We start from the raw sequence: 26,613 nt of genomic DNA on the forward strand, positions 1-26,613 counted from the left end.
ATATGTGTATATGCTCGAACCACACACATACAGTTATTCCGGCGCTTCAATTAGCCAATGGGGGGGGATTACGAATGCCCGCGCGCGCCCACTCGCGAAATTTTCGAGCCATTGTACACTCGATTCGTTCGAGCTGTAGGTACATATATTCCGGAAAATGACTCGCGGATCAACACTCGCCGAAATAATCATTGCCCGCCGCGAACATACTTTAATTTGATCGCTGATTGTAACTATATCGACTGCAGCTGCGATGAATCGATGATATCTGTCGTCGCGTTTGATTATTGTTCACTGGTGGGTTCTTATTGTACAAGATAACGAACAAAAAGCGTCAAAGGGGAAAAAAAAACAACATAGTATTAATGAGCGGAGCCTATCCGGTAAAACATCACGTAACATCGTAAAGCACAGCGAGAAAGAAAGGGGCGCGTGACCGAGACGATTTCCAACAAAGATCCTCTCTCTCTCAGCTAACACTACCGGCTGGCGTGACGAGATCAAAAAAGGCCTCTCTTCCCTCGTATAATTTATAGTGGAATCCCTTGCTCGCGCACAATATGTTATGTACAGGCGCGAGAGGAGGCTGTATATAACATACGCTCTGCCGGTGTAACCGTGAGGATGTGAAAGAGGCTCTCCCTCGTTTCACCTTCACCTTTTGCTCCGTACGTGCAGCGTCGAAATCCTCCTCTGCACCGGTGGCTCGAATCACGGCCCAGGCATTCCGGAGCCATATCACGAATACTCGGAGCAGTGAGAGGGACCTCAACGAAAACAAAAAAACAGAGAGAGAGAGAGAGAGAGAGAGAGAGAGAAGGAAGGAAAAAAAAACAAAGGAGAAGAAGAGGCATAGTAGTAGTCGGAACCCGAATCCAGATAAGGAATTCCCATAAAGTCAAACGAACGCGAGCGTGACTCTCTCTGCTGCTCTTTTTTTTTCGTTCCTCTCTTTCTCGCCTATTATATGCACTTTCGTTTTCCCGAGCGACTACGGTCAGCCCTCCACGCGTATACAAGAGAGAGACTCGATGATTTGTTTTTTTTTTTTTTTTTTTTTTATTTCCTCTCGTCCTCTTTTAACGACTCGTGCGTCCTATCTGATGTATGTATATGTACACTGACTACGGGCACTCGGGGAAAATTATGTCGTCTCCGACCGTAAGTATATATGTGTAAGTACGAAGCGCGAGCATAAATTATACCGACGCCTTCGCTCCTCTATTTTGACATCAATCTTCTTTGCCTCGAGCGAGCGTCGACAAGTTCGACGCGTTTATTTGATCGTTTTGAAAAAAAAAAAAAAAAAAAAAAAAAAAAGTAACGTATAGGTAGGCTAATCCACCACGTACGCGCAAATTAGCGTCGCCGCGTTGACGTTGGCCGTGCATAATGAGACGGAAAAAGTGATCGGTCACTCTTTCCCCCGCATACGCGTGTTATCTTATCGGTGGCGGGCCTTTCCCTGTCGCACAATAAGGATATGGGAGTTTGTCCGGCACGGGATGCGGGCCTGCGAGAGATAATTTAACGAGAAACTGAAGAAGAAAAAAAAAAAAAAAAAAAATAGTTTTGCTGAAAATTGCATATAGGAATAGGTATAAAAAAAGTATCGTGTAATAATTTATTTTTCCAGGGCATGTGCTACGTCCGGGACCTGCACAACATATCCCAGGGAGTGACCGAGGTGAGGGAGTCGGTGGTGGCGAACAACGCGACGGCCTCGACGGTGGCGTTCATAGCCCCGGGGCCGCCCAACCCGCCCGTCAGCCAAGTGATGTACGTCGGGGTCTCGTACACGAGCAACTCGTTCTACCGGTCGGAGGTGCCGGCCGTGAGCTCGCGCTCCCTCGACAAGGACCGCATGCTCAACATTGCCGACTCGACCGTTACCACGGGCACCCGCATGTACGTGAACTCCCTGTCCCGCGAGCGCTACCCGATCAACTACATATACGGCTTCAGCAGCGAGGGCTTCAGTTACTTCCTCACCACCCAGCCGGTCAGCACGAACGTCAACAACTTCATATCGAAGCTCGTGCGCGTCTGCCAGGACGACCAGCACTTTTACTCGTACACGGAGATACCGATCGAGTGCAACGGGAAAAACGGCAAGATCTACAATCTCGTGCAGGCGGCTTACATGGGCAAGGCCGGCTCGGTCCTCGCGGGCAACCTCGGCAACACGCCCCAGGACGACGTGCTGTTTGCCGTTTTCGCCGAGAGCGACGGACCCAACAGCAACAAACCCTCCAACAATCAATCGGCCCTCTGCGTCTACTCGCTCAAGAACATCAGGCGCAAGTTTATGAGCAACATACAGCACTGCTTCAGCGGCAATGGGGTGCGAGGCCTCGACTTCATCTCCCCGGGACACGACTGCGTCCAAACGGTGAGTGCTCCAAACGTTTTAACTATACATATGTACAACAACAATAATTATGATTACACAATGTAGTATATGCTGCGACAACTTTCATCCCGACATAAAATATATAATGTAAGGGGGGGAGGCAGAGACGTGAGTGTATATATAATTATGATCTCAAACGTAAATAAATTATTTATGCGCGCGTAAAGGCATACAATATGTACGTGCACGCGCTCGTGCGGTTAACGATCGCTTCTCGGTTTGGCGTTTTATTATTCTCGCCGATGCCTCGTTATCGGGTCTGGGCCTTTTCTCATCGCTTAATTTGCGAACGAGGCGCGAAAGAAAAATACACGCTCTCGCTTACATACATATGTGTAACATGTTTTACGTGTGTGGAAAAATTTTTTACTCACGCCTTTTGTGACTATATATAACTGCGCGTTTATGAGCATGTTTTTTTTTTTCATTTTTTGGAAGAAATTTTATTTCCTTGCGTCCGAAGAGAAAAAAAAAATAAATAAGAGATTAAGTGTCGGTCGTTGACGTGCTCGAAACAGCATAATCATCGGAACAGTAGGCGCCAAGGATCTGGTCTGCGCTCTGTTAACGGATCGAAATTTTTTGGCTGCCAGTTCAATTTGATTACAATTACAAATGATAATTGTACTACGTCAATTTTTTAGCTTGTACCATAATATTAACGTTAAAATTTTTCCCTTGGACAATTACAGTTGCAAAAGCTGTTCAAAATAATTCAATGCACACTTGAAACCCAATCATCACTTCAAAGTCGTGATTGCCATCCAACTTTGATTGTTAATTAATATGCGATTTCGTTAGAAATTAAATTTCAACTCTTTCCACCACTCAATGGTGAAATTAAACATTTTGAATTTCAAAAATTATAACCCAAGCTAGCCTCGTTTCTCCCTCGCGCACTTTTATCCATTTGTTGGTAACACGAGCGCATACGTACGTGAGACACAGGTTGCGGGGGAGTATGAGCATATATTGTAAACAACTGCACGGCCGATTGCGCGTGGCCCAGAGATGAAGAAAGTAGCTGCGGTGCAACACAACTCGGGGAATTGATTAGGACTTGGTACAGCCAACTCACCTCCTCCTAACGCGCGGATTAAGGACGCGATGAGAGAACGTGGCAAAATTTCGAGCAGCTGAAAATACGGCCGTGCATACGGCTTACTTCGGATTAGACTTTTTTTGGTCGCAACTTCTATATGTATATTCGACGGAGGTGCCTTTATACATATTCATGCGAGTGTAAAAATATCGCGATCCGATCGGAAAAAATGGCTTATGGATAAAGAGGGGGACACGTGTACCGTTGTCATTACGCTCGTGTATACAAACGACATGGGAACGCGTGTTTATACGTACGAACTTTCACCGAAGCGCGACTTACGGTATAATTACCGCGTATATCCTCTCTTACGAGCTCGGTACGAAAATTTCACTCCGGATAATTGATCCGCTGGCAAGTATATATATATACGCTTAATGCGAGTATCGACAGTTGAGCTTTGGTGTACCTATACTTACCTATCAATGCGTATAGGCATATATACCCTCGCGTTCGACCCGAAACAAATTTCCATTCGCTCGAATGGAAAATGAGAACGAGAGACATTAGGAGGTAAGGCCCTGCAGTGAATGCAAGAGTCTGATATTACGTAAAAGACAAGGCCATTTTATTGATAAATTTAAAAAAAGTTATTATTTTTTTTGCAACTAAATAGAAATCAAATTCATTGGGATTCACAAACTCAGAGACGAATCAGTTGTATTTCGTCTGTACATTGTGTGCAATTTACTTACTCTTTAAAAAATTTTTTACATCTGTTTTTTTTTTTTTTTTTAATTTACATTTCAGTTGTATACGTGTGAAGACCCTCCATCTTCGATATTAAGAGCTCCCTGGGTAGTAATCTCCCCACCTTCGGCAATTTTCCAATATAAATGCAGGATGATTGCGGATCTTGGCTGTAATATCCCTCGCCTAAAAAGTTAGTCATTATAAACATCGTTGAATGTAATTGTGTGTATGTATGTACGTACACTTTTGGGTTAAAAATTTTACATCTGAAATGGGGTGTTTGAAACGAATTCATTAAGATTTTGTGTTGAAAATATTTTTAATTGTTATTTTAGAAAACTCTTGTTTTATTTGAAATAATAACGATTGTATTTAGTAAAAACGGTATGTTTCGCATACCTGGTGGCGCGTGTCGACAAGGCAAGCACCGTCAGGCCCAAGGGACTCTTTTTGCGCTTGCCTCGATTGGATGCACACCAGGTGCAAACTACATTTTTTTTTTTTTTTTTTTTTTTCTCATTCTCAAAATAAACGTCCGAAGTTAAAAAAATCAAGTCCAAAGTAGTCAAACTATCATTCCCATATACATTCGTATTTTCCTTTTTTAAAGTTTTTTTTTTTTGTACGTATATATATATATATCAAAATAAAATGTGAGTTGATAAAAAATAAACGTACCTCTCCAACTGTAGTCTCGGGTGGAAAGTTGGCCTGTACCTGTTCAAGAGGTTTAAGATCCAGGTCGATACAAACGCCGGGTAGATCTGGCACGGGGCCTGGAATCGTTTCTTGTCCTTGCATCAGGACCACCGCGAGAATCGAGAAAAATACATGGAGTAGCAACAATGCTCTGTTCATCTTGAACGAAATTCAAGGCAATGGCAAATCTTGCCTGGGTGTACTCATTTTATACCCGCACTCGTCATATCGTGTTGCAGTTTCAATTAAAAAAAAAAAAATTATAATAAAAATAGCAATCGCAATAAATGTCGCTTCAACGACCTTGTTTCAAGCTTCGAGAGCACACAAGTGTGCTTTTATTTCTCTCTGGTGTGATTGATCGTTTTAAATACTCGATCGTGCATCATCAGGTGCAGGGCATGGAAAATAATGACGAAAATCCGAGGAAACAAATTGAATTGTACGGGTTATCGGGTGATTGATTAACTATAACTTGTTTTGAAAAACCAGCCTCCCAACGGTCATCTCTGAATAACGAGATAGCACTAAAGTCAAGAATCCCGTTGATCCTTGGGTACTCAGCGCCTGCATGCTTATACACTCCCAAACGATGAGAGGGACATTAAACTTTGATTAAACGCAACCAGCCGCCGTTCAACTCGTAGAAACACATACATAGACACACGTGGTAATCTCGATAAAACCGATGGAAATGAGATCCAACAGAGTCAATGTGCATGCACACGAAAAGAGAGCTCGCCTTTTAACGACGCATTCAAAGTAGGTATCCACTTGTATTTTCATTTTCCCCGCGCCACAATTAAGTATATTCCCCAACTCACCCCCTCGTCGTCATCAAATACGATTCCACGCAGCGCCGCTTCGAATGGGAAAACGACCTCCCGCTTGCAGTCTGCCCGCAGAGGCACTTTCGAACGTGTGTATCCCTCATTTGGCGAATGGGCTCATTCACGTGTATATACGCTACTCATCTACACCGATTGCGCAACGAGGAATAAATGAGCGACGCGTGTAAGACATGTGCAGGCACCTCGTATATATATATATGTATGTGCAGTGGAATAGGTAAAAAATGGGAATGGAGGAAGAGAAGCGTGTCTGCATGGATGCGAATGGGTGAACGAGAAGAGAAGGGCATATCGTACGTCCTACTCCATTAGGGAACAAATACCTCAATCGTGCTCTTGTGTCTGTGCAGGGCACCTCTTTGTACTGCTTTCTTGCGTAACAGGTGATATGATGTTCGCCAAAGAAATACGTATGTATATATACGGCAAGTAAATACATACAGTTTGCGGGCTACGGAGCCCACATGGTGCGCAGCATTCGATTTTCCATTTGCACGTCCATGCCAAACATGCATGTGCGAATATTGAATGTCTCGCGGAAGCAGGGAAGAGACCACCTTAAAATCTTCCTCTTTCTCTTTGTTTTTCCGCAAACGGAGCCGAGCCGTCGGGTCTTTTCCTGTGTTTCTTTCGCTTTCATCTCTTGCGCACCTGCGAAATTTCTCCTTTTCTCGTGTACGAGTGACAACGCTGACGTCATTGAACCCTTTTTTTTATGCGAATTGCGGCTTTTTCTAAATCTTTTTTGTCGAACGGAAGTGCTTTCGAGAGTTGTTTGTCCTCGTGCCAGGACCAGTAAAAAAATGAAAAAAATATTGATTACGAATACTCTTTGTATCTTGAAAAAATAAAAAAAATCTAGCCTCAGTAACTCATTTTCCGTTTGCACACGTTGTCTCAAATATTAATTGTAAAAAAGAAAAACCCAAAGTAATCACTATTAGAGTCACTTTTACGATCTTGTCATAATTTGAACGTGCAAATGCATTTTTTTTCTTATGAATAATTATCACAACTATTTTATACACAAGTACGAGTAAACATTTTTTCAAATACCAGTCTGTAAAAAAGTTCTCATGTAAAATATTTTCCGTAGAAGAAACTTTTTCCGTCAATTACGACTCTTGGCAAAGTTTTACCGCCCATTTATTGACCCAAATGATCGAAAAGAGTTTTTTTTTTTTTCATTGTTCCACAAACATTCATGTTTGAAAAACAATTTTTCCCGACTAAATGACACGTAATTTGCAATGTAAAAAAAAAAGAAAAAAAAAAAAAAAAAACAGAATTTCATTTCTAGACTTGTTACAGTCCGCGCTTTCTCTTTCGAGGAAGCAACAGCCTCTCGGTACACCTTACGTAAAAGGCTAAAGCGGAGGAGGAGCGTTGTTTTTCTTTTCTCATTACCTGAGCGGAATTTCCAGGTGCGTGTGCTTTTTGTACATATCGCCTGAAATTTTGTACAAAATCGCCGCACCTCAGCCGTTGGGAACAAACAAGCTGGGGCAGATTAATCAGAGTAAATTTGTATCCTTGTCAATCGTCTCCCGCACCTGATGGATGAAGAGAAAGGAAAAGGAAAAAGGTAGAGTCGAGCGAAAGCGTCGGAGACTCGAGGTTCCATTGGATAAACGTCGTGACGCTCCAAGAGTGGGAAAACTTGCAGATTCTCGGTCACATAACTGTATACCGTATAGAGAAGAGAATAAGAGAAAAAAAAGGAGCCATTGTAAACGTCGACACTTGACCTTGTCTCTCAACACTTGCCATTAAAACCGGCGTGTGAAGAATCGTTGATCCAAAATTCAGTGCAAAGAGATCCCTTCTCAACGTCACGGGTGAAAAAGCCTCGCTTGTTACTTACCCTAAAAAAATTCGGGAGGGGGCAAGTAAAATCCGAACCAGAGAGTCTCTCTCTAAAGTAAAGGAGACTAAAAATGTTCAATCAAGGCCCGGGCTGTCTTTCGCGCTTCGGAGTAGCAAAGCGCTCGTTTCTCGAAAATAAAGTCGCAGATCCTTTGTTTTCTCCGCTTCTCCCTCTCTTTGCCCGTCAAAAGGCAAAAAAAAAAAAAAAAAAAAAAAAAAAAAAAGTTTATTGGTGCTGCAGGAAAGACAACGACGACGAGTAAAAGCGAAGGAAAACGATCCGCGAACCGAAGAGTCGTTTATTCGGCTGCGACAAAGGCTTCCTTCCTTCCTCCCCCTTAACGTGCTCTCTACCCTTTACGCTCGCGTATGCGTTATAAATAAAAATACATAGTCGGCTCACGCAGGAGGAGGAGGAAGACCCGGAGGGCAGGTAAGGAAGAAAAAAAAAAAAAAAAAAGATGGTAGGGAAGTACAGTTCGGTACAGCCATCGAAATCGATGAGAGACTTTCCACCCTCCCGTGTCTCTCTCTCTCTCTCTCTCTCGATAAGAGAAAGCACCCCTTTTCTCTATCGCACGGTACAGAGAGATAAGAATTGTTTGTTTGGTCTGGGGCGCGCTTTGTTTCTCCCGTACAAGCTCCGGGACCCCACTTTTTTTTCTCTCCTCTCTAGCTCCCATTAGGTCGGCTATTTTTTTCGCTCTCCCAGCTACTTCGATCGCTGCCCTTTCCCGTTTTGCCTCTCTGTCGCCCTCCCCCCTCCTCTTCCATCCCATGGTAACAGCAGCAGTTGATCTTGTAACGAGAGGGCCGCACGGCTCATGAGGAATGCCTTTTTACCGAGTGCCGATCCCTATCTCTTGCCCCGGATACCTGGTGCTCCTCCTCCTCTTCTTCTCCTCTCGTCGAGTCGAAAAAAAAAAAAAATAAAGAGAGAACTCCTGCTCAGTTTCGTGCATATACGAGGTATAGTGGGGGGGCGTTCGTGAAATTGATGCGCTCCTAGCGAAGGGGCTATCTTAATTCAAATCTAAGCAGCGCCGTAACGTAACGCGGAAAAAAAAAGTCTTTCTCCGGCTGCTCTCTCGACTGCCTGCCACGTGGTGAAACTTTCTTTTATATAGTATTATATGTATGCGCAAAAGCTGCTCTATCTCTTAGCTCCAGTTCCTCGCAGTTTTCCCGCTGCCCGGCTCTTTTATTGCCCACCAAGGAAAGATCCTGGGCTCCTTTGATTTTCATTGGCACTGCATACACCTCTCCTTCCCTTCCCCCGTAACCCCCACATCTCTACACATATATGTATACCGTATAAAAGTGTCTGTATAGCCTCTTCGATAATCGATCGCCGGGAGTCTGCAACCCAGCTTTTTTTTTTTTATTTTTTTTTATCGAATCGTGATACCTCTGCGCCGATTGATTTATCGCCGCTAACCTTGTGGGAAGTATTTAGCGTTGGTCCGTCGTGCGCATACGAGAAAGCAAAGTTTCCTTCACCCTCTCTTTCTCTGGCTGTCCTGCATACTTGTACTCGCGCGCACGTCAAATTTCATTTGCAATCCTATGCTCGCGCAAACAGCTTGATTTATCATCATCGTCTCTCAGAAAGGGTGATAAGTTCAATCGTTTGAGAGATCTCCTGCATCTGGATTTGGGAGACGCGAGGGAGGGGGGTGGCAAACAAGGACAATCACCCTTATGGAAGTGGGATACACTTGCGATTGAAAACAACGAAACGGCCAAATGTGACAGCTCAACTGCTCGCATTTTGCAAACTTCGTTCTTTTCCCGTACAATATAAACAATCCGTAAAAGTATATTATTGAAAAACATCTGTGGAGAAGCATCACACCGATCGTAAATCGATACAATTATCCGTAATCGACAACAACCATTAAAAAATTCTCGGCCACGTATAGGTACAACAGTTGAAAGAGACCCTGCACCTTTTTTTTCGCCACTTTGTGTGCAGGTGTATACATCTTTCTTGCGCAATCGTGTGCATTTTCCCAACGACCATGCATGCAACATATGTACCCACAAGACGACGACTCGTGAGAAAGGAACAAAGTTGCAGCCTTGAAACTAAAGAAAGAAAGAGAAAGAAAAAAAAAGTGTAGAGAGATACCCGGTGCACGTTGTGTATACGTGTGTATGCACAGTATACACATAGTCAGACTCGAAGCAAAGAGGTTAATAACGCGTCAAGCGATCGCCGAAGGCTCGCGCTCGATTAGACGCAATTAGCGGGCTAGAGAGAGAGAGAGAGGAAACCTCGACGACGACGACGATGCATTAGCGCGGCTATGGGGTCTTATCAAAGGTCGCGAGGGAGACTCCTTGAATGCACGGACGTCGGCAGTAGCAGCGGCGCGCCGATAAATACCGTGGGCATGCGCTCGCGTACTCGGAATTATTTAAATTCGCGTTGGCCGAGGTGCCGTTGCAACAACCTTTAAATAAACAATATCCCAAGCGGTCACACGGATAGCGTCAGGGGGTTATTGTTGGGTGGGACGAGAGAACTCCGTTGGCCGGGTTGATTATTGACGGGTCGGGGTACATCCGATTTGACGTGGGGCCGATAAATAATCAGGGACACGACGACCCGATTAACGCCCCTGGCACTCTCGGATGAAGCTTTTAGCCTTCCCGTCGGTCACGCGTATGTTACCTGCACTTTTTTCTTTGCACCACAATTAAGATGAGGGAGGACTGAAACAACCCACGAAAGAGATTTATTGCGTCTGAACTGAAACTTTGTGAATCGGCGTACCGCAGAGCAGATCATCGGGAGGAAATTAAAGAGATATCACAAAAAAACGTAATACATGTAGTTACGTACGTGCGATAATCGTTTGTTTGTTACTGCGGTGAGAGGGACAAAAGCATGAGGCTTTTGAGGTCCAAGTAGGTGCTTGATTACCGGTTGAGGTGGACTTTTATCGGGTTTTCCCGACGAAGTGGCCGTATCCGTGGAAACGCGATAATCGTTGGAGTAAATGGTCCCTTCACGTATTTTTTTATTTTTCTTTCGTTACTCATGTACATGTGTATACGAGGTGAGCGGGCATTGACGATGAGTTGCACACACACACACACGTATCGTTAACCGGATGACAATGTTTCGAAGGGTACAGGCAATTGTAAGGGAGCAAAGCTCCAAGTTTTGACCTACTTCCGTACACTTTATTCAGGGCCATTCCACGTGTTTAAGTTTCGGGGGTTGAGCCGCTGTTTATTCCGATCCATATTTAAACGCACAGGCACACATACGCGCGCGCGGCGTATGAAAAATTCATGCGGTTTTATTTCTCCTCCGACTTTTCTTTTGACGTTTTTCATATCCTCCGGAAGCGGGGCGCTTAAAAATTTCAAAAGACCCCGAGAGCTTTAGAGTTAATGCATTTATTTACAACTCGGCTGTTCGTGAAAAGCGTCCCTTCAATTTTTTTTTTTTTTTCATACATGCGTGTGTATATGCAGCCCAGAAGTGAATCCTCGTCTCATTCGGATAGCTCGTTTTATTATTCATTCGGCCCTTTTGAAGCTTCTCTCTTTGCTCGGCCTATTATTTTTTTGAATCCCCCCCTCATATCACTGGGTCACGAGGAAGGAAAAACAGAGTAGCTCCGAGGGATTCGAGCGAGCGAGTACATTGAAAAATACATTCGGGTCGCGCTGCCTTCGAAACTTGTGAAAAATTTCTGGCTAAAGGATACATTTGAAACATTAACCGTGCAATTGAAAAGCATCGCATTCACAGTTCTCTCACGCGTGCATAGACTCTCGAGACTCATCAAAAGTATAAAAAAAAAAAAAACCAAAATTTTGATACACCAAGTGGTAGCAAAATCACGTGTCCCCCATACGAGCTTGCAAGCTGTAACCTCAACAGCTCGTCTGCTCGCATCTCCTTCGGGGAAGGGGGGGAGGAGGCAAAGCTTTTCGAGCTTATAAAGTGTATACATACATACGCGCAGCGCCGGGGATGAAAAGGATCGATCGCTCGTGCCGTGGGGGTGGAGGCGCGTTTAACGCCACCGACGTAAGCGTGTAGGTACGTGGTATAGCTGGCTCCTCTCTTTCCCTTCCCTTCGCGGCTTATATGATCGGACGTGACACTCGGTGGGGTGAGGTTCAGTTGTACGGGAGAGTACACACACCCACGAGCGAGGGAATCCTCTCTTCTCGCGTATACGTAGGAGGGGTCACACGTGCAAACACTCCTCCACCACCAAAAGTTACGGCGTTGCGTGACCGCCTTGTCTGCGTACCGACTTTATACAGAGAGTGTTTACAAGAGAGAGAGAGAGAGAGAGAGAGAGTGTGTGTGTGTGTACGTGTGAAACGTTGAAGTTGTTTGGGTCGCTGTTGTTGTTGCTGCCGAGCGCTTATAAGACTTTGAGGATTAGCTTGTTGGGCGTGTGTCCATGTATGCTAAGCGCCCTTAAAAAGTTTGGAAAAAATTTTGAAACCGCTATTTATACATTTTTTTTTTTTTTTTTTTTTTTCATCAATCTGCTTTTGAATCTATGAAGTACTACGTACACGTCACGTAAAATTCATCCAACGCGGAAGACTCATAAATGGTAAAGAGCACACACCGGCGGTAATGAACGAGCGCTAGAAAGAACTCGTCCGATTAACTACACTCGCGCGCAAAAAGCCTCCCCCTTGATTTTTTTTTTTATTATCAACATGCACAGTACACGTTTTACGAGATCAATTTCACTCGGTAGAATAAAGAGGGGCGGGTGGGGTGGGGGGGAGGAGGGTAACTTTCTCATAAACATACATCATCTCATTTCGCGAAGAGAAAGGAGGGCTGGATAGGAGGGGGAGGGGGGACACTTATTATGGGGTAATCACGGGTAATCGCGCCCGTGAAGCAGAAGCAGCTCGCGAAAAATTTCCCCCTCTTTTTGCGTATAGTGTACGTGTCTGCGAGCCGGGTTATGACAGGGGGGTGGGGGAGGTTGTAGCAGCGGCGATTCTCCTGATTGAATTTCTTGAGTAAATCGTCCGAGTTTCCCCAACTTTGGCCACAGCTGTGTGTGTGTGCATATACATGCGCGTGCAGATTTAGCTCTTCTCGTACGACCTCCTGGGACGAGGGACAGGAAGCTTCGGCTGAGACGAACGAAAAACGCCAGTTACAAGATGATAAGAGGCAAGTACGAAAAATCGGTGTACGTATATATTCTTGAGCGTGAAATAAACAGGCGACGATAAAGAGCTTCGGGTCCGAGGCAACAACGGATGGTGCAACACATAGAGCGAAAAAGGGAAGGAAAGAGGGTCGTTGGGGCTGGAAGGAAAAGCCATTCGCGTAAATTGGATGGCCCCGGCGAAGTGAACCTGGCAATTAAAAAAGTTTCAAATGAGGCTTTTGGGGGAGAAAAAAAAAAAACAACGGGGCTGCCGGGATTTTCGTTGTTTTCTTTTCGAATTTCCCCCTTTTCTTGCCTTTCGAGAAACCTCCCCTGTCCTTCAGATCCCCGAGTAACTTTGCCGTCGCTTCTCTTTTTTCAAGCTTCCGAAGACTGTCGATCGCATAATACTTACGCCATCGCTGCTCTATTTTTCGCCTCTTTCATGCGCATACCTTCTCCCATTTTTTTTTGTCCTCCTTCTTTCAAATTCGTTGGGTCGCGCGAGACTTTGAGCACCTGGGGGGTGGTTTTCATCCGAAAGTTTTAATTATGGGCACGGTTTCAATTACCCCAGCGCCGCGCCCGGATTAGCTATTGGAGATTGCATTTTATCTGGCGACACTGGCTGTTGTTTTTGGTAACTGAGTTTGTCCCAGGCAACCTGCATCTTTCGTATTGTACGATTTTCAGTAAAAAAAAAAAAAGAAAAATTGCAAAAAATGAGACAAAAGTTCGTGCAAAGTGGCTGCGGGGAAGAAAACGGGAAAAAGAAGCGCGCTTGATTTATTCTTTCGTTTGACAAATGATCCGAGGAGGTGCGTAGGGCAAAAAGGTACATTAATCCTTGCAGTTTTAATTGATGCTTGCTCGTTCGCTTACTCTCTTTTGCTGCTACTGCAGCTTTCCTTTTTTTCTTCTCTCCCATTTTCTTGATTAATGAATCCGTGCGCGTTACGTATCGTAAAATAATTCACGGACTTATTGTTTGTAAATGTCCGATGGAAAATATATGGCTCGGTAAATTATCTTTGGATGTTTATAAAATGGCTCTGTTTATACCTGCAGATGGTAAATTTTTTACGACCATATTAAAGAGAGATCTATTAAAAGGAGTCTTAAACAACCTTGTAAATCCGAGTGCTCTACTAAAATAACACATGTTTACAGCGTGTAGATAAAACTTGTATTTTTTATAAATGACATGACAGTAGTGTCTTTTGAGAGAAACGACATCTATTGAACAAATCAAGTTGCACAGAGGTTGTGTAAAGAGCAAAAAAAAAGTGACACATTTAAGCCTTGCAGCTTTTCTGCGTTAAATTTTTCGATTTGTGATATCTTTGTACAGGTGCACTAACCGCAAAAACAAGTGATAATGTGTAAGTGCTATCTTACGAATATAGTAAAGTAAACAAAAAAAAAAAAAAAAAAAAAAAAGGCACCTTTGACTTCTCCGATTTATTATGATTAACACTTGCGCGATGCGTTTTACGAATGTGCAGACATTTCGGTAACACCCTTGCAGGGTTTACGGTAAAATCAAAAAGGAAACACTTTCAAAATTCCATTAATTACATCGTAAAAGCTATACACCCAGCAGTTTCAAAAAGTCCGAATCGCCCATACGTATAAAATAATAAAAAGCCGGCACCCTATATACAACGCATCCGCGCAAAATTTTTACGACGCAGCACGCAACGAGCACTGGTAATAAAGATAAACGAGCATATCCTTCGCGTTTGGCTCCCTCGGTCGTGCCAACCAGGCGACACTCGTTGTATCACGCTAAAATCGGGCGAGTAGAAGGAAAAAAAAAAAAAAAAAAAAAATGTTACCCGCATATCTGAAGAAATCGCCCTACAATCGAGCCACGAGTATATATACATGTAGATAAGTGCACGGGGCGGAAGAGGGCATAAAATATTTCCCAACGAATGATCATTCCAGTTCTTACAGAGCGCATGCACGCGTGTGCATATGGATGTGAAAAGGGGAAAAATCTTTCGATCTACCTGCCGCACTCTCATGGATATACTACAATACCAGGGGTGATTCGCAGATCGGAGTGATTTTGAGAAAAAAAAAAAAAAAAAAAAAAAAAAAAAAAAAAAAAAACCCATTTATCTACCGCTACATCGTGTACCTGTACTGTATTATAGTTACCGCTATGGTTTTGCGTTTTGCTTCGCGCCCAGGAAAAAAATGCTACTGTATCCTTGATTGGATACGGGTATCGCAACCTTTTCATACCCCTTTGCTGGCCGCGCAAACGTATCCTTTTTCTGTTGGTATATATTGCGAGATCAATTGTTGTGATGGTATTACACGTGCGTGTGTATATATATATATATATATAATACAAAAGGCCAGCGGCGGTGGTGCGCAAACAGCGCGAAACTCGACGCCTGCCAAAGCAAATAACTGGCGATTACAACGTACCCCCTTCTTCCCGCAGCTTTCACTTAACACCACATAATTATAAATGAAATCGAGTGAAAATAAAGAAAAGAGCCCTCGTCGTCCACCCAAGAGGGGCCGTAACCATAACGCGTATATAAGTCCGTGCAAGTGCTGCTCGAAAAATCCCCATTACGCCAAGTTATTGTGTTTTTATCAGCCGCGGCGGCAAAAGTGCCAGAAAGGAAGGAAGCAAGTGCAACGTAAGAAAAAAAAATGGGGGGGGGAGGGGCGATGGAGATCGCGATCGATACGCCCGCGGGGGTCCTAGTCCTCCTCTATACATCTGGGTTATGTGGTCTCTCCGCTCGATCGGCTGCGAGCTTTCTCCGCTCCCATTGCAATCCACGCGTGCGCCCTTGGTCGTGCGCGCCGACGAGGAAACAATTTTCCCCGCGATTTAGCTTTTATCAGATATATTCCATTTCTCTTAACCCATTTCTCGCGTGTGGAAAGAAGCGAGGAGGAGATTCGTTTGGCGAGATCGTTCGCGCTGATTATGGACGGGTCGTTTCGAGGGCCCATCGGTGCGTGTGGGTGACGCGTCGATGGCCGATGGCACGGCGCCGACCGAGTGTTAGGTAATCACCGCTACGGTTTTCCCGGGATTATTTATCGACGTGGGCTTAAATAATCGCTCGCGCTGATGATTTATCGGCATCTCCTCTGTTGCGCGCGCGAACGCGTTGACTTTGACAACTAACGATCGAAAGTGGGAGAGTTTGCTAAGAACCGCGAGGGAAGGAGTAGGGTAAATGAAAAAAAAAAAAAAAAATTTGCCAATGGGACGTTAAATCATTGTGCTGCTGCTGATGGATTGATTTATTATTCCATTAAACTGGCGAAAAGGACGCATTAATCATGAATGGGTTCAGGAGAGTCTCCCCGTTTAGGGTAAGTGGGTCGGGAGAGAATTAAGCGTGTCTGCCTACGTGTACACCATGGTCCGTGGAAAATTGAAAATGTCCATAAGGTCACGATCTGTGCGCTTTTGTGCGGCCGAGCGGAGAAAACCCAATAGAGTTGATTTTGTAATGGTCAGTGCAGGATTTATGGCGGTCGCCGTAGAAATTTCAAAATTCACTTACATGTATAGGTATAGATACTCGTTAACCACCCGCGTAAAAATTTTTACGTTTGGCCAAACTTTCGCCGAAGTTCATGTGGTCAACGTTTGGCCAAGCTTGGGCAATGAGAAAATCCCTAACTTGGATTTTTTTTGGAATATTATACTCAAGTTTAGCAAATGTTTATCCAAAACGTCTACAAAATTAATTTGTTGCGTCAGGATATTAGTTGGTCTACATATGTGACTTACAAAAAATATTGAGTAAAATATTCCAAAAAAAATCCAAGTTTGGGATTTTCTCATTGCCCAAGCTTGGCCAAACGTTGACCACGTCATGAACTTTTGCGCAAGTTTGGCCAAACTTAAAAATTTTTACGCGGGCATTCCGAGAAAAGGTCCTTACGATCGAGAGAAAGAGACATCGTGTCCCGAAAAATCTACGTAATTGGAAAAAAATATAGAGTGCAGCAGATGATAACAACACCCGCTGCACGAGGGACTTTTTCGAGGGGGGTGGGGCACTTTTGCCTTTCCAATGGGCCCATCCGTAGACACGCTAACGCGCAAACTTTTCGGCAAACACGAACCTTTTTTTTCTCTCCCCTTCCCTCCGATAAGCACACACTTGTAACTATGATACACCAAAGGATACTAGTTTTCATCATCAAAAGCCGTATACAGCGCCGATAAATTTTCCATTCCGCCTCCGTAGCTTTCGCCCGCCAGCGTCCACTTTATAACTCGCGTGGAATCGTTGCCCCTGCTCTGCAACTGTGTATATCGCTCGAGCCGAGAAATCGAGGCAAACGCGAGCACAATGAGAGCCGCGCGTGCGAGTTTCGGAGCCGAGAAAGAGCGCCGTGTACAGCGGGATAAAGTTATCGGTTTATCATCTGAATATTGCTCAACTTGTACATATACATATATATACGTATACACACGTGTACCTATGTACAGATGTATATTTGTATCGGTTTAATATAATGGAGCCTCCAAGTTGGCGCGAAACGCAGCTGCTGATTTATTCCCTCCGGCTGCGCATTACCCATGTATACCCACCGCCTGCGCGTCTTTTTCTAATTTTTCCTATTTTTTTTTTTTTTTTTTTTTTTTGACATCCGCGAAAATTAATAAACACACCGATCGCGAACGAGGAAAATAATTGAATATCCCGAGCCTACGTCGCGTTTTATAAACCCAAAGCACGTACACGAGCTGGACGGACGTTAAAAATAATTGAACAAACGAGCGCTGCCTATAATATGTATGTAGCTTCGGCGAAGAAAAATAAAGTCTTAACGGGGCCTGCAGGCGCATCTCCGTATATGCGCCAGTTGCGTGGCGCGTGTATATACTCTCTTTAATTGTTGGAGCCGCTCGAGCAGACCCGGTCTTTATGTTTCACGTGTGCGCGCGTGCAAAATTTATTTCTCCCGACTATGGCTTTTTCTATATACGACGGAATTACCCGCGTTCACCTACATTATACGGGCATTGTTTTTTTCGCGATGCGCGACATCGGGACTGAGTAAAAAATGTAGTCTTATCTCGATGTAGCGTGTACACGCGGTTAACTTTCGTGATGACCGATGATTTCGCGCTTCGCTTGTCCCTGGCTTTCTTTTCCGGATATCGGGCGTGCGTTCTCGGGGAGCATCAGCAACGCGTACATCCGAGTCTTTCAGAGCGTGAAAACTTGTTGGCGCCCCACGGCTGCTTCACCGTGTTCTTGGAGTTTCTTTTTTTTTGTTTTTTGTTTTTTTAATCGCGAATATCTTTGTGTATACACGACTACTTGTTTCGTGTTAATACGAGCTATTTGAAAAAATTTTACCTCTTGGTGCATGCACTGTATCGAAGCTGGGCGGACGCTTAGCCCATCTACTTGAATTAAACGAAAAGTTTTTTTTTTTTTTTGCAGGGAGTGAGAAATTATAATTTTTCTCCTCTTGTTTCCAAATCGTCGCAATCTGAATCGGAGATCTTAGTTAAGCGCGGGGGGGGGACGAGCTCTTAGTTTGGACTCGCTTAAGTCAGTCTTCGGGATTATCAAGTCGGATTTCATCCGAGTGTCTTCTTTATACGCGAGTAATGTAATGGCACACTCGTTCATTGATCAAGAGACAATACACGACCCATACAATCATCCGCATGACTAATGCATTTCCATTTGACAGATAGCGTGACTTTGCACGAAGCACATACCTACGCTTTGAATACAACCTCTCTCTCTATATACATACAATATACCTTTGATTGCGCTTTATTCTATTAAAGCTCAGCTTCACCACACTCATTAAAAATAACGAAAATTTCCCTACGTTTGAAACTATCTGCTATAGGTGCACAAATGAGCCATCACGGCGGAATTGTAAAATTACATTAGCAATTTTTTCATAAATAATGAAAAATAAATGTAATACAAATTATGTACGTAACAAATGAGCAAAGACAAAAGTAAAAAAAAAAAAAAAAGTCGTGACATTACGTAACAATTAAGCAACCTTAAAATTATTGGACGTGTACCAAGTACCGTGAGAGCACCATCGTACTCGAGTTTTTCTTCAGACGGCGAGTCGGATGAAAGGAGAAAAGGATCGCGGTGAAAGAAACGATAAACGAAACGAATTGGAGAGCAAAGGGGGGGCCCCAGCTCGTTTCGTTCAGAGCAGAAGAAGAAGAAGGAAACGGGAGTCTGCTCCGAAGGACATGGAATCGATAGAGATGCCTGTGTACAATATCCGCTTCCCTTTCTTTAGAGGGACAAGAGCGACAAAAAAAAAAAAAAGGCACAGAAAAATCATACCGATGGACCTCTTAGAAAAGAGGAGGATGATAATACGAGCGGTGGGGTCGCCGGGCTTCCATAAATAAGGATTACGGCCGGGTCGTGGCCAATTAGGGTCTCCAATATCGTACTATATGAGTAGACCAGGTCGGGAAATATTGCCGAGACCCTCCTCTGTTGTGTCTGGAGAGTAAAAGACGCGTGCCCCACCGATACCTCGTCGATATTCTTCCCCTCTTTCCGTATATATATATATAGAGGCCTCCCGTAACTCTTCAAACTTGGAGTGAGCTTTTTCCCTCTTCTGGCAAGTGCTCGGGGAAGTGTTCATCGGTCGGAATTCCACACGCGATGAAACAACGAATCCATCGCGGTTTTCGGTGGCCCGGGCAACTTTGATTACAGCCGAGCCGACACCTGCATTTATCGAGAGTTTGATGATGCCGTGTATAGTGTGGTAAAAGAAAAAAAAAAAAAAAAAAAGAAAAAAAAGAAATAGATGATTCATCGATAACGGGGATGAACTTTGTTGTAATTAACGCCAACATGAGCAGCTTAAACGCTACTAATCTCTCTCCAATTATAGAGGTATAAAAATTACATCACTCACTCGGGTGGAAGAGGCGGTAATGTACACGCACACACTCGAGTGAATCGCGTGATCGATAAGCGCGTGTGAAAAACAACTCGAGCTCGGATCCGATCTGCCGCCGAATCTACGACTAACCTTCTGACACAGCGAGAGGGGAAAGTACAGCGTTTACTAGCGACGATTGTTGTGCCGCGATTCCCGCGCTCGCGCCTTCGTATATTATACATATAACGTTACATTGTTAATGTGCAGCGCGCGTGTGTGTGTACCTTTTGACGGTAGCACGAGCCTCGAGAGGATCATTTTTATACACGTGAGAAAAGTTACTTTAAGTCGCATGATGCCCACTTTTATTCAATTACTAACATTATAACAAGTTGCCGCCAATTTTCGGCCCTCCCTCCCCTTCTTTCTTTTCCCGTCCCTCCTTCGCTTCGAGCTAATTAAATGTACGTCTCGGCTCGAACTTTCAGCGCTCGTCGGCAGTCAATTTCTTTTTTTTTTTTTTGTTGCTTTTTTTCTTCTTCGTCTCCCTCCTCTTTTCCCCGCAGCCGAGCTTGAGGTCGGACACGAATTTACACTGACGAAAACGCGATTATCGAAAAGTTACTCGGGCGTAAATGCAGTTTGTTAAGATTCCGGGTGCGGAGGGGAACGCTGAATGCGCGTCGAGTTTTTCCCCTCGCAAGCAAACAAAGTGATTTCATTGGATTGGTATTTTTCTTTTTTTTTTTTTTTTTTTTTTTTACTCAGGTATCTGAAAAAAAAGAAAGAAATAACCTGTCCTTCCAGAAAAGGAAGCAGCGGGTGACTATGGGATAAGGTTGAAGAGTGCAAAGGACGTACTGGATGGAATCAGGAAGTCCCATCCGCGAAAGCCCCGGCGCCGATGTACAGTCGGACACGCTTAAAACGCACATCTGTATATGTATACATATACGTATACCGAGCGGCGCTATTTCAATCCTCCCGCGACGCTGCTGATTTATTTCCGCCTGTCGCGAAAATCGAATGATCCTCTTTGCTCCTTAACCTCTTCCTCGACTCGTTCAATTTATTTATCCCTCGGCTCGTCTCTGCCTCCATCTCGGCGTTTCCAGCTTCTTTATCCCTTGACTCGGCGCGGCCGAACCTCTACTTCCCACTGATCCCGTTCATTATTTATTTCACGAATTTTTCCACCAAACGCACCTATACCTGTCCCCCACGGTTTCATTTGCCTACGTCGTAGATTGTGCGAAAACGTTAGATCCTATATATAAATATACACCAAGGGGATGTACACACGGGGACGGGAATTTAGTTACCAACTTTAGCTGTGCCCGGCTCGGCTTTTTTTCTTCATCAGTTTGTCCGCTGGTGCTCAACGAGTCCACCTAAATGGGCTTCCTAAAAATTAGATCGCCCGGATATTGCCCCGATAAATTTCCCCCCTCACCTGTAAACTGCTGCTCTCGTGTGCGCGTGTGTTTTATCTTGTATACACATATACCTACTTTGCTCTTCTCCTAAAAGGGATCGATCGACACTTGCTCGAGAAGATAATAAAGACAGCTCGGGATTCATCGTAATGGTACAGATGCGCGTGCAAGGAAACAATTCGTCATCGCGATGAATTAAATTTAGGTTTTTTCGGCAGGAGGAAATCAAAGCGCCGGGGGTCTCGATAAACCGTGAAGGGTATACACATATATAGTAAAGATCTGCGAAAAGAAAACACAATGGGTGGGGCCGGCGTGGGTCGGGAGAAAATCACTTTAGTCCGACGACAATTCAGGATCTTGGGTGCAGAGTCGGGCGGGTCCATTCACCGGAGTTTGGCGCATTCTAATGACAACAAACGCCAGAAGGGGGAGAGGAAGCCCCGGGCTCTGGCGGGGTAACACAGACGGAGACGCGGAATAGGGCACTCGAGGAGCAAGATAGGCGTCAACTGCGTCCCTTCGGCGTTTCCCGGCGAGATTTCGGCGCCAGTGAATAGGGATCCTCCTCCTCTTTAGCTGGATATGCCCTTTCACGGCGTTTAATTGAAAAATGCTAATTGAAAGGCCTCCTTGTAACCCCCTCTCTCTTTTCTAACGCGATTTTCATCCCCGGCTGCTGCAGCTTTTCAAGGGATCGTAAAGTCTTCCTCCTTCCCGTATATACCTACGTAATAGTAGTCGGATATAGGGGAGCAGAAAAAAAAAAAAAAAAAAGAAGAAAAAATTTCACCAAGTAATTATGTAGGACAAATGTATAAGAGCGGCTCCGGTCCCTTGCTTACGGCCCGCCATTGTTTCTCTCGTAATTGAATTGATACGCGCAAAAGAGGAGGAGGGGGCGAAGCAGGTGGCGCGAAGATTCTATTAAGCCGTGCTCCCGTGTATCATATATTTATGTACGTGTATACAAAGGAGGGATAAATTTTTAAGACCCCCCCACCCCCCTCCTTCCACTTGGCAGACAGGGTGGTGTGTACAGATGTCTCCCATTGTTTTCTTCTTAATTGATACGTTTTGCATCGGTTTTAACCAGAGCTCGGGTGAAAGGGAGAAACGATGGGCAGTGCCATTTTCGTTTGTTTAATCACCGCATCAGCTGAGACGGAATGCAAGGATTTTCGCTGCATCGGCTCATCGACGGACCCTTGCCTATCTCCCTCTCCGCGGCTAAAAACGACTCCCCCGGGAAAAACTCGGCGATAAAGAAAATTAACAATCAGCGTCCCACTTGCATCGAACGAGGACGGGAACTTCACCTGCTCTAGGCCACTTCGCGTGTGGTTCATCGTATACCGGGGAAGGGAAAAGAGCGAAGGTAAAATAAAAAAAAACACAAAAACACACGACGCGAGTAATGAGAACGAAACGAAAAGAGGGGAGGTGGAGGATTGAAAAGAGAAAGAGAATAAGGTTGGTACTGCTGCTGTTGCGAAGTGGTGGAAATTTTCATCGACACACGCGCGCAAAATACACAGGGTCGTAAAGGGGAGTTGTGTACGTACAGGTGTACCAGGGATACAGGTAAGCCACTGGTCGGACGTGGGCACGGCGTTGAAGCAAAACGAAGCGGAAAATCCCTTAATTAATCAGCAGCACCGGGTATACAGAGCGCCTATACTCGAAGGGAGGGGGGGTGTATAATTGTTTTCGGCCCTACTGCCCGGCTTCCGAAAGTTTTGAGCCGATTTGGTGCGATATAATCGGAGAGGGCTGGTGGCTTCGGGCGCGGCCAACGGAAGAGGGAGAAGCGCCGATGCGCGTAGTCCGAGGCCGGGGTTTGTGCACGGGTATATGTATATGTGTACTGTGCCCATCACTCGTCGCGGAATCAAAGAGCCGCCATCACTCGGTGCGACGTGGAGCTGCGGCACGCACGACCGATCTTTGGTGATTTTGCAAATTGAGCTACCTACACATTATACCCACACAAGGGGGGAAAGTACGCGAACGTCGATAGAAATATATATATACGTGTGGGTGCTCGTATTTTTTTTACCTTTTTTTTGTTTGTTTCGGGTGTGACTGTAATAATCTGAAGAAAAAAAAAAAACGTTTACGTCACCCGATAGATAATTATTGAACTGTATGACCTTATTCAAACGAAAACCCGGACGAACCAAAAGTAGCTGTACCTATACATCTTGTTGTTTGTGCTCGGTCGTACTTGCATCACCACAACCGTATATACTTCACCGCACGAAAATTTCAGATTCCTATCGCCACATGTATATATATAGACACAAGTTACACATACATCTGTAAACTCTCTCGATATACACGTAAATATATAGATATATGCAGCGTGGATATTAACTATACGCTCAAAGTGCGAAGGCCCGTTTGTACTCGCTACATTGGGGTATATATACTTATAGACTCTCCGCGTGTGCGGGCATCATCGCGATGTACTATATATACACTGCACTCATCCCCGTTGGCGCTGCCGTACCGTTTGCATTCCTTTATTCATCAAACTCCCCGCGCTGCACCACCCATGTGTATACACATACATAGACGTATAGGTGACGCGGGCCAGTGAATCCCCCCCCCCCCTAGAGTTAGTTGTTGAATGGACACGGGCTCCCGTACCTACGTGTATAGTATATATACGCACAGCGGCAGCAGCAGGAGAGGAGCAGTGCTTTGTAAAGGTAACGCGTGTGGGAGACGCCACATAAAGGATGGTTGGTCGGGTGGGGGAGTAGGTGCCTACTGTACGAACGCTACCGGGGAAACCTGACAGGGACAGGGAAATTACACAGGAGTAGCGTATACGCGAATATATAGGGAGAGAGAAAGCTCTCATGCCGCAGCGCCGATTGAAACAAAAGGGGATTGTCCGCGAGAGAGAGAGAGAGCAACAGGGGGATGGGGGGGGGCAAATGCCAGGGGCATATAGGTGGATGATGATGATGATGATGAAAACAGTGTGGGTATGTATATGTATCTGTGCAGAGAAACCGCGGGATGCCGTCGCCGCCACCGTCGAGTCTCGTGCCATTTAATTAATTGACACGCCGATAATTAATGGCGCGAGTAGACCAGGGGCAGGAGGGACGTGGCACCCCCCCCCACCAACCGACCTCTCGCTGCGTGCGGTGGCTTTGTGTGTACACGCGAATGCAGTCGGTGGCCCGAATCCAAGTGCCCTGCGCTTCATACGTGTATATTTATACATGGAGGAGCGATTGGGACGCGGTGTAACCCCCTTCCCCGTGACTCTTTATTCTCGCAGCCCTCGCGCGAGTGTTATATCTTTGGTGCGAAAGGGAGTTACAACATAATATATGAACGTTGTTTTGTTTGCTCAGAATAGTAGGTATACGGGCGTTACTTACACGTCCTTCGTTTGGAATTTGGTCTGAGTGATGCACTTGCACGTGCAGTGTATACCCATACCCATAGTGTGAGTTATATATATGTACAGCGTCTATTGGAATAATTGATTGCCGAGTCCCGAGTGCATCATCCAGGGAGAGGATATGACGATTGGAGTGAGGCTTCGTGTAAATATGGGAGAACGATATCATGGTGTGTACATGTTGTCTTGGGTGTACGCGGGAGGAAATCGATGATAATTACGATTATGCAAAAGCCAGCAATCATTTATGCCCAACGGGGATAAATACACGGCCCACGTGAAAGGCATTGTGTAGTGGCGGCGTCTATTTAGCCACAATACGACAAAATGAGTTTTCATCCAAAGTAAAAATTTCCCCGGCACAAAGGGAAAAACGCTCTTCCTCCGCGTTCTCGTTGTATCATTTCCCTAATTACCTTACTGTATCTTTCTCCAGCTGTTTTGCAATGTGGTGTATTGCGACAAGCGCATACGTACATATAACGTCATCAATCATTCGGGTGAACGATTGAGCGCTTTAAATAACCAACGGGCTGTGTTTGAGCAAAAATTAAAAACAAATATAAATATACGGCGAGCGTATCGATCCGTGTGTGTAAGAGAGTGCAAATAAAAAGGAACGAGCGCCCGCTCCCACGTGCACAGTATACGTGGGTGCGACGCGAATAGCTTCCTTAAATATTTCAAGCCAAACGAGCATCGTGTAGGTACCCGGGGAAAAAAAAGCGGTATCCGTCACACGCAATAAGCCCATAAACAATTCGCACCCGCGCGTGTGTATTATTTACGTATATCTGCAGGAGCGTGTAGTCGTGCGTAAACACCACCGAAGAGAAAAAAAAAAAAAATAGATAACCGCGCAATACTCTCGCGCAGCTTCCGCCCTACAGCTGCGTTTCAATACCCGATCGAGCTCTCCTGTTGCTCTGACCTTTTTTTTTTCGCCAACCGTATGGGGATAAAAAACACGTCCACGTCATACTTCGAGCTCGCGACCTTCCTCAATTATTGATATACTGTTTTTCTATACTGTTGCGTGGACGGTTGGTTTTGTCCGAAGGGTAATACCGATCAAGTGCGCGTCCATCACTTGTACATGAATTGGCTCTCATTTTTTTGTTTTTTTTGTTTTTGTTTTGTCGCACAACACTGTATTTATCGTATTTATATGAACTAATGGTATAGTTTTCGAGAAACCCAAAGTTAACCGTGTAATATATGCTTGTCGATACCGATCAATAGCGCGTCGGGTTCAATGAATTTCGTCCGACGGCGCGAAAGGGTGAGCAATGGAATATCAGGTGTCACGCGGATGATGGGTGATTGGTCGCGAGTGCACCGTGCAATTTGGATTTCGTAATTTCCAAACGCGTATGCATTTACGTCTCATGTAGCATCGATGAACGTGTTATGAAGGCAGGGTGGGGTACACTGATGGTCCATATTTGTACACGTACAATGCAAATGAGCTGCTGTCAAATTGTTTGTTATATTTACGTTGTTCTTCGTCATACTGTAACCTAATCAGTGTAATTTCCAAACGATTGGAAAGTGGAAAAAAAAAATCATAACGTACAGTATGTGCGCGTTTAGTGTGTTACGTGAAAAAGAGCGGAAAAAAGCAGGTTAGAGCAACCGCGAGGACGGGCGCGGAGAGAAGATAGCCGGGAAAGCAGTTAATTGCCCGTTAAGCCCTGGGCACGGCTCGTTGGCCGAGGCGGGAGAGTTTGCGCTCGGAAACGTCGTCCTTGAAACTCCTGCCGCAACTTTGATGCGGAAAAAGTCCTATGGATACATTGCAAGCGGAGGAGGCAGCTCCTCATCGACTTTTCGCCGAGTGGTTTTTTGATTTTCCTTTTGGGTGTAGGAGGGTACAGACGAGTACGTAGTTTTCCGGCTATTCCGAAAATCTCGGCCGCTACAAAGTGGTCTAGACTGGCTACGTTTCGTCCGAACGAACGAGCACTTCATTTTTTGCACGGGTTTTTTCATTGAAACTCCAAATCGCGTGAGTTTCGGTTTGTCCAGCTGAGTGATTTACACGGGGAAACATAATTGGAAATGTTTAAGTGGTCCCCG

The 26,613-nt window shown here is 44.9% G+C and overlaps 1 protein-coding gene across 1 annotated transcript in view; it reads left to right on the forward strand.

Annotated features, from left to right (window-relative positions):
• Positions 1–26,613, forward strand: part of PlexA (plexin A) — a 200,817-nt gene that overhangs the window by 52,392 nt on the left and 121,812 nt on the right. The window contains exon 3 of the mRNA XM_089591491.1: positions 1,637–2,392. Within this exon, the coding sequence (XP_089447617.1) occupies positions 1,637–2,392 (756 nt within the window). The remainder of the gene's footprint in view (positions 1–1,636; positions 2,393–26,613) is intronic.

This window comes from Copidosoma floridanum, unplaced genomic scaffold (assembly GCF_036245765.1).
Source record: "Copidosoma floridanum isolate Cflo_tuat_1 unplaced genomic scaffold, Cflo_Japanese_pri ptg000001l, whole genome shotgun sequence".
Classification (NCBI taxonomy): domain Eukaryota; kingdom Metazoa; phylum Arthropoda; class Insecta; order Hymenoptera; family Encyrtidae; genus Copidosoma; species Copidosoma floridanum.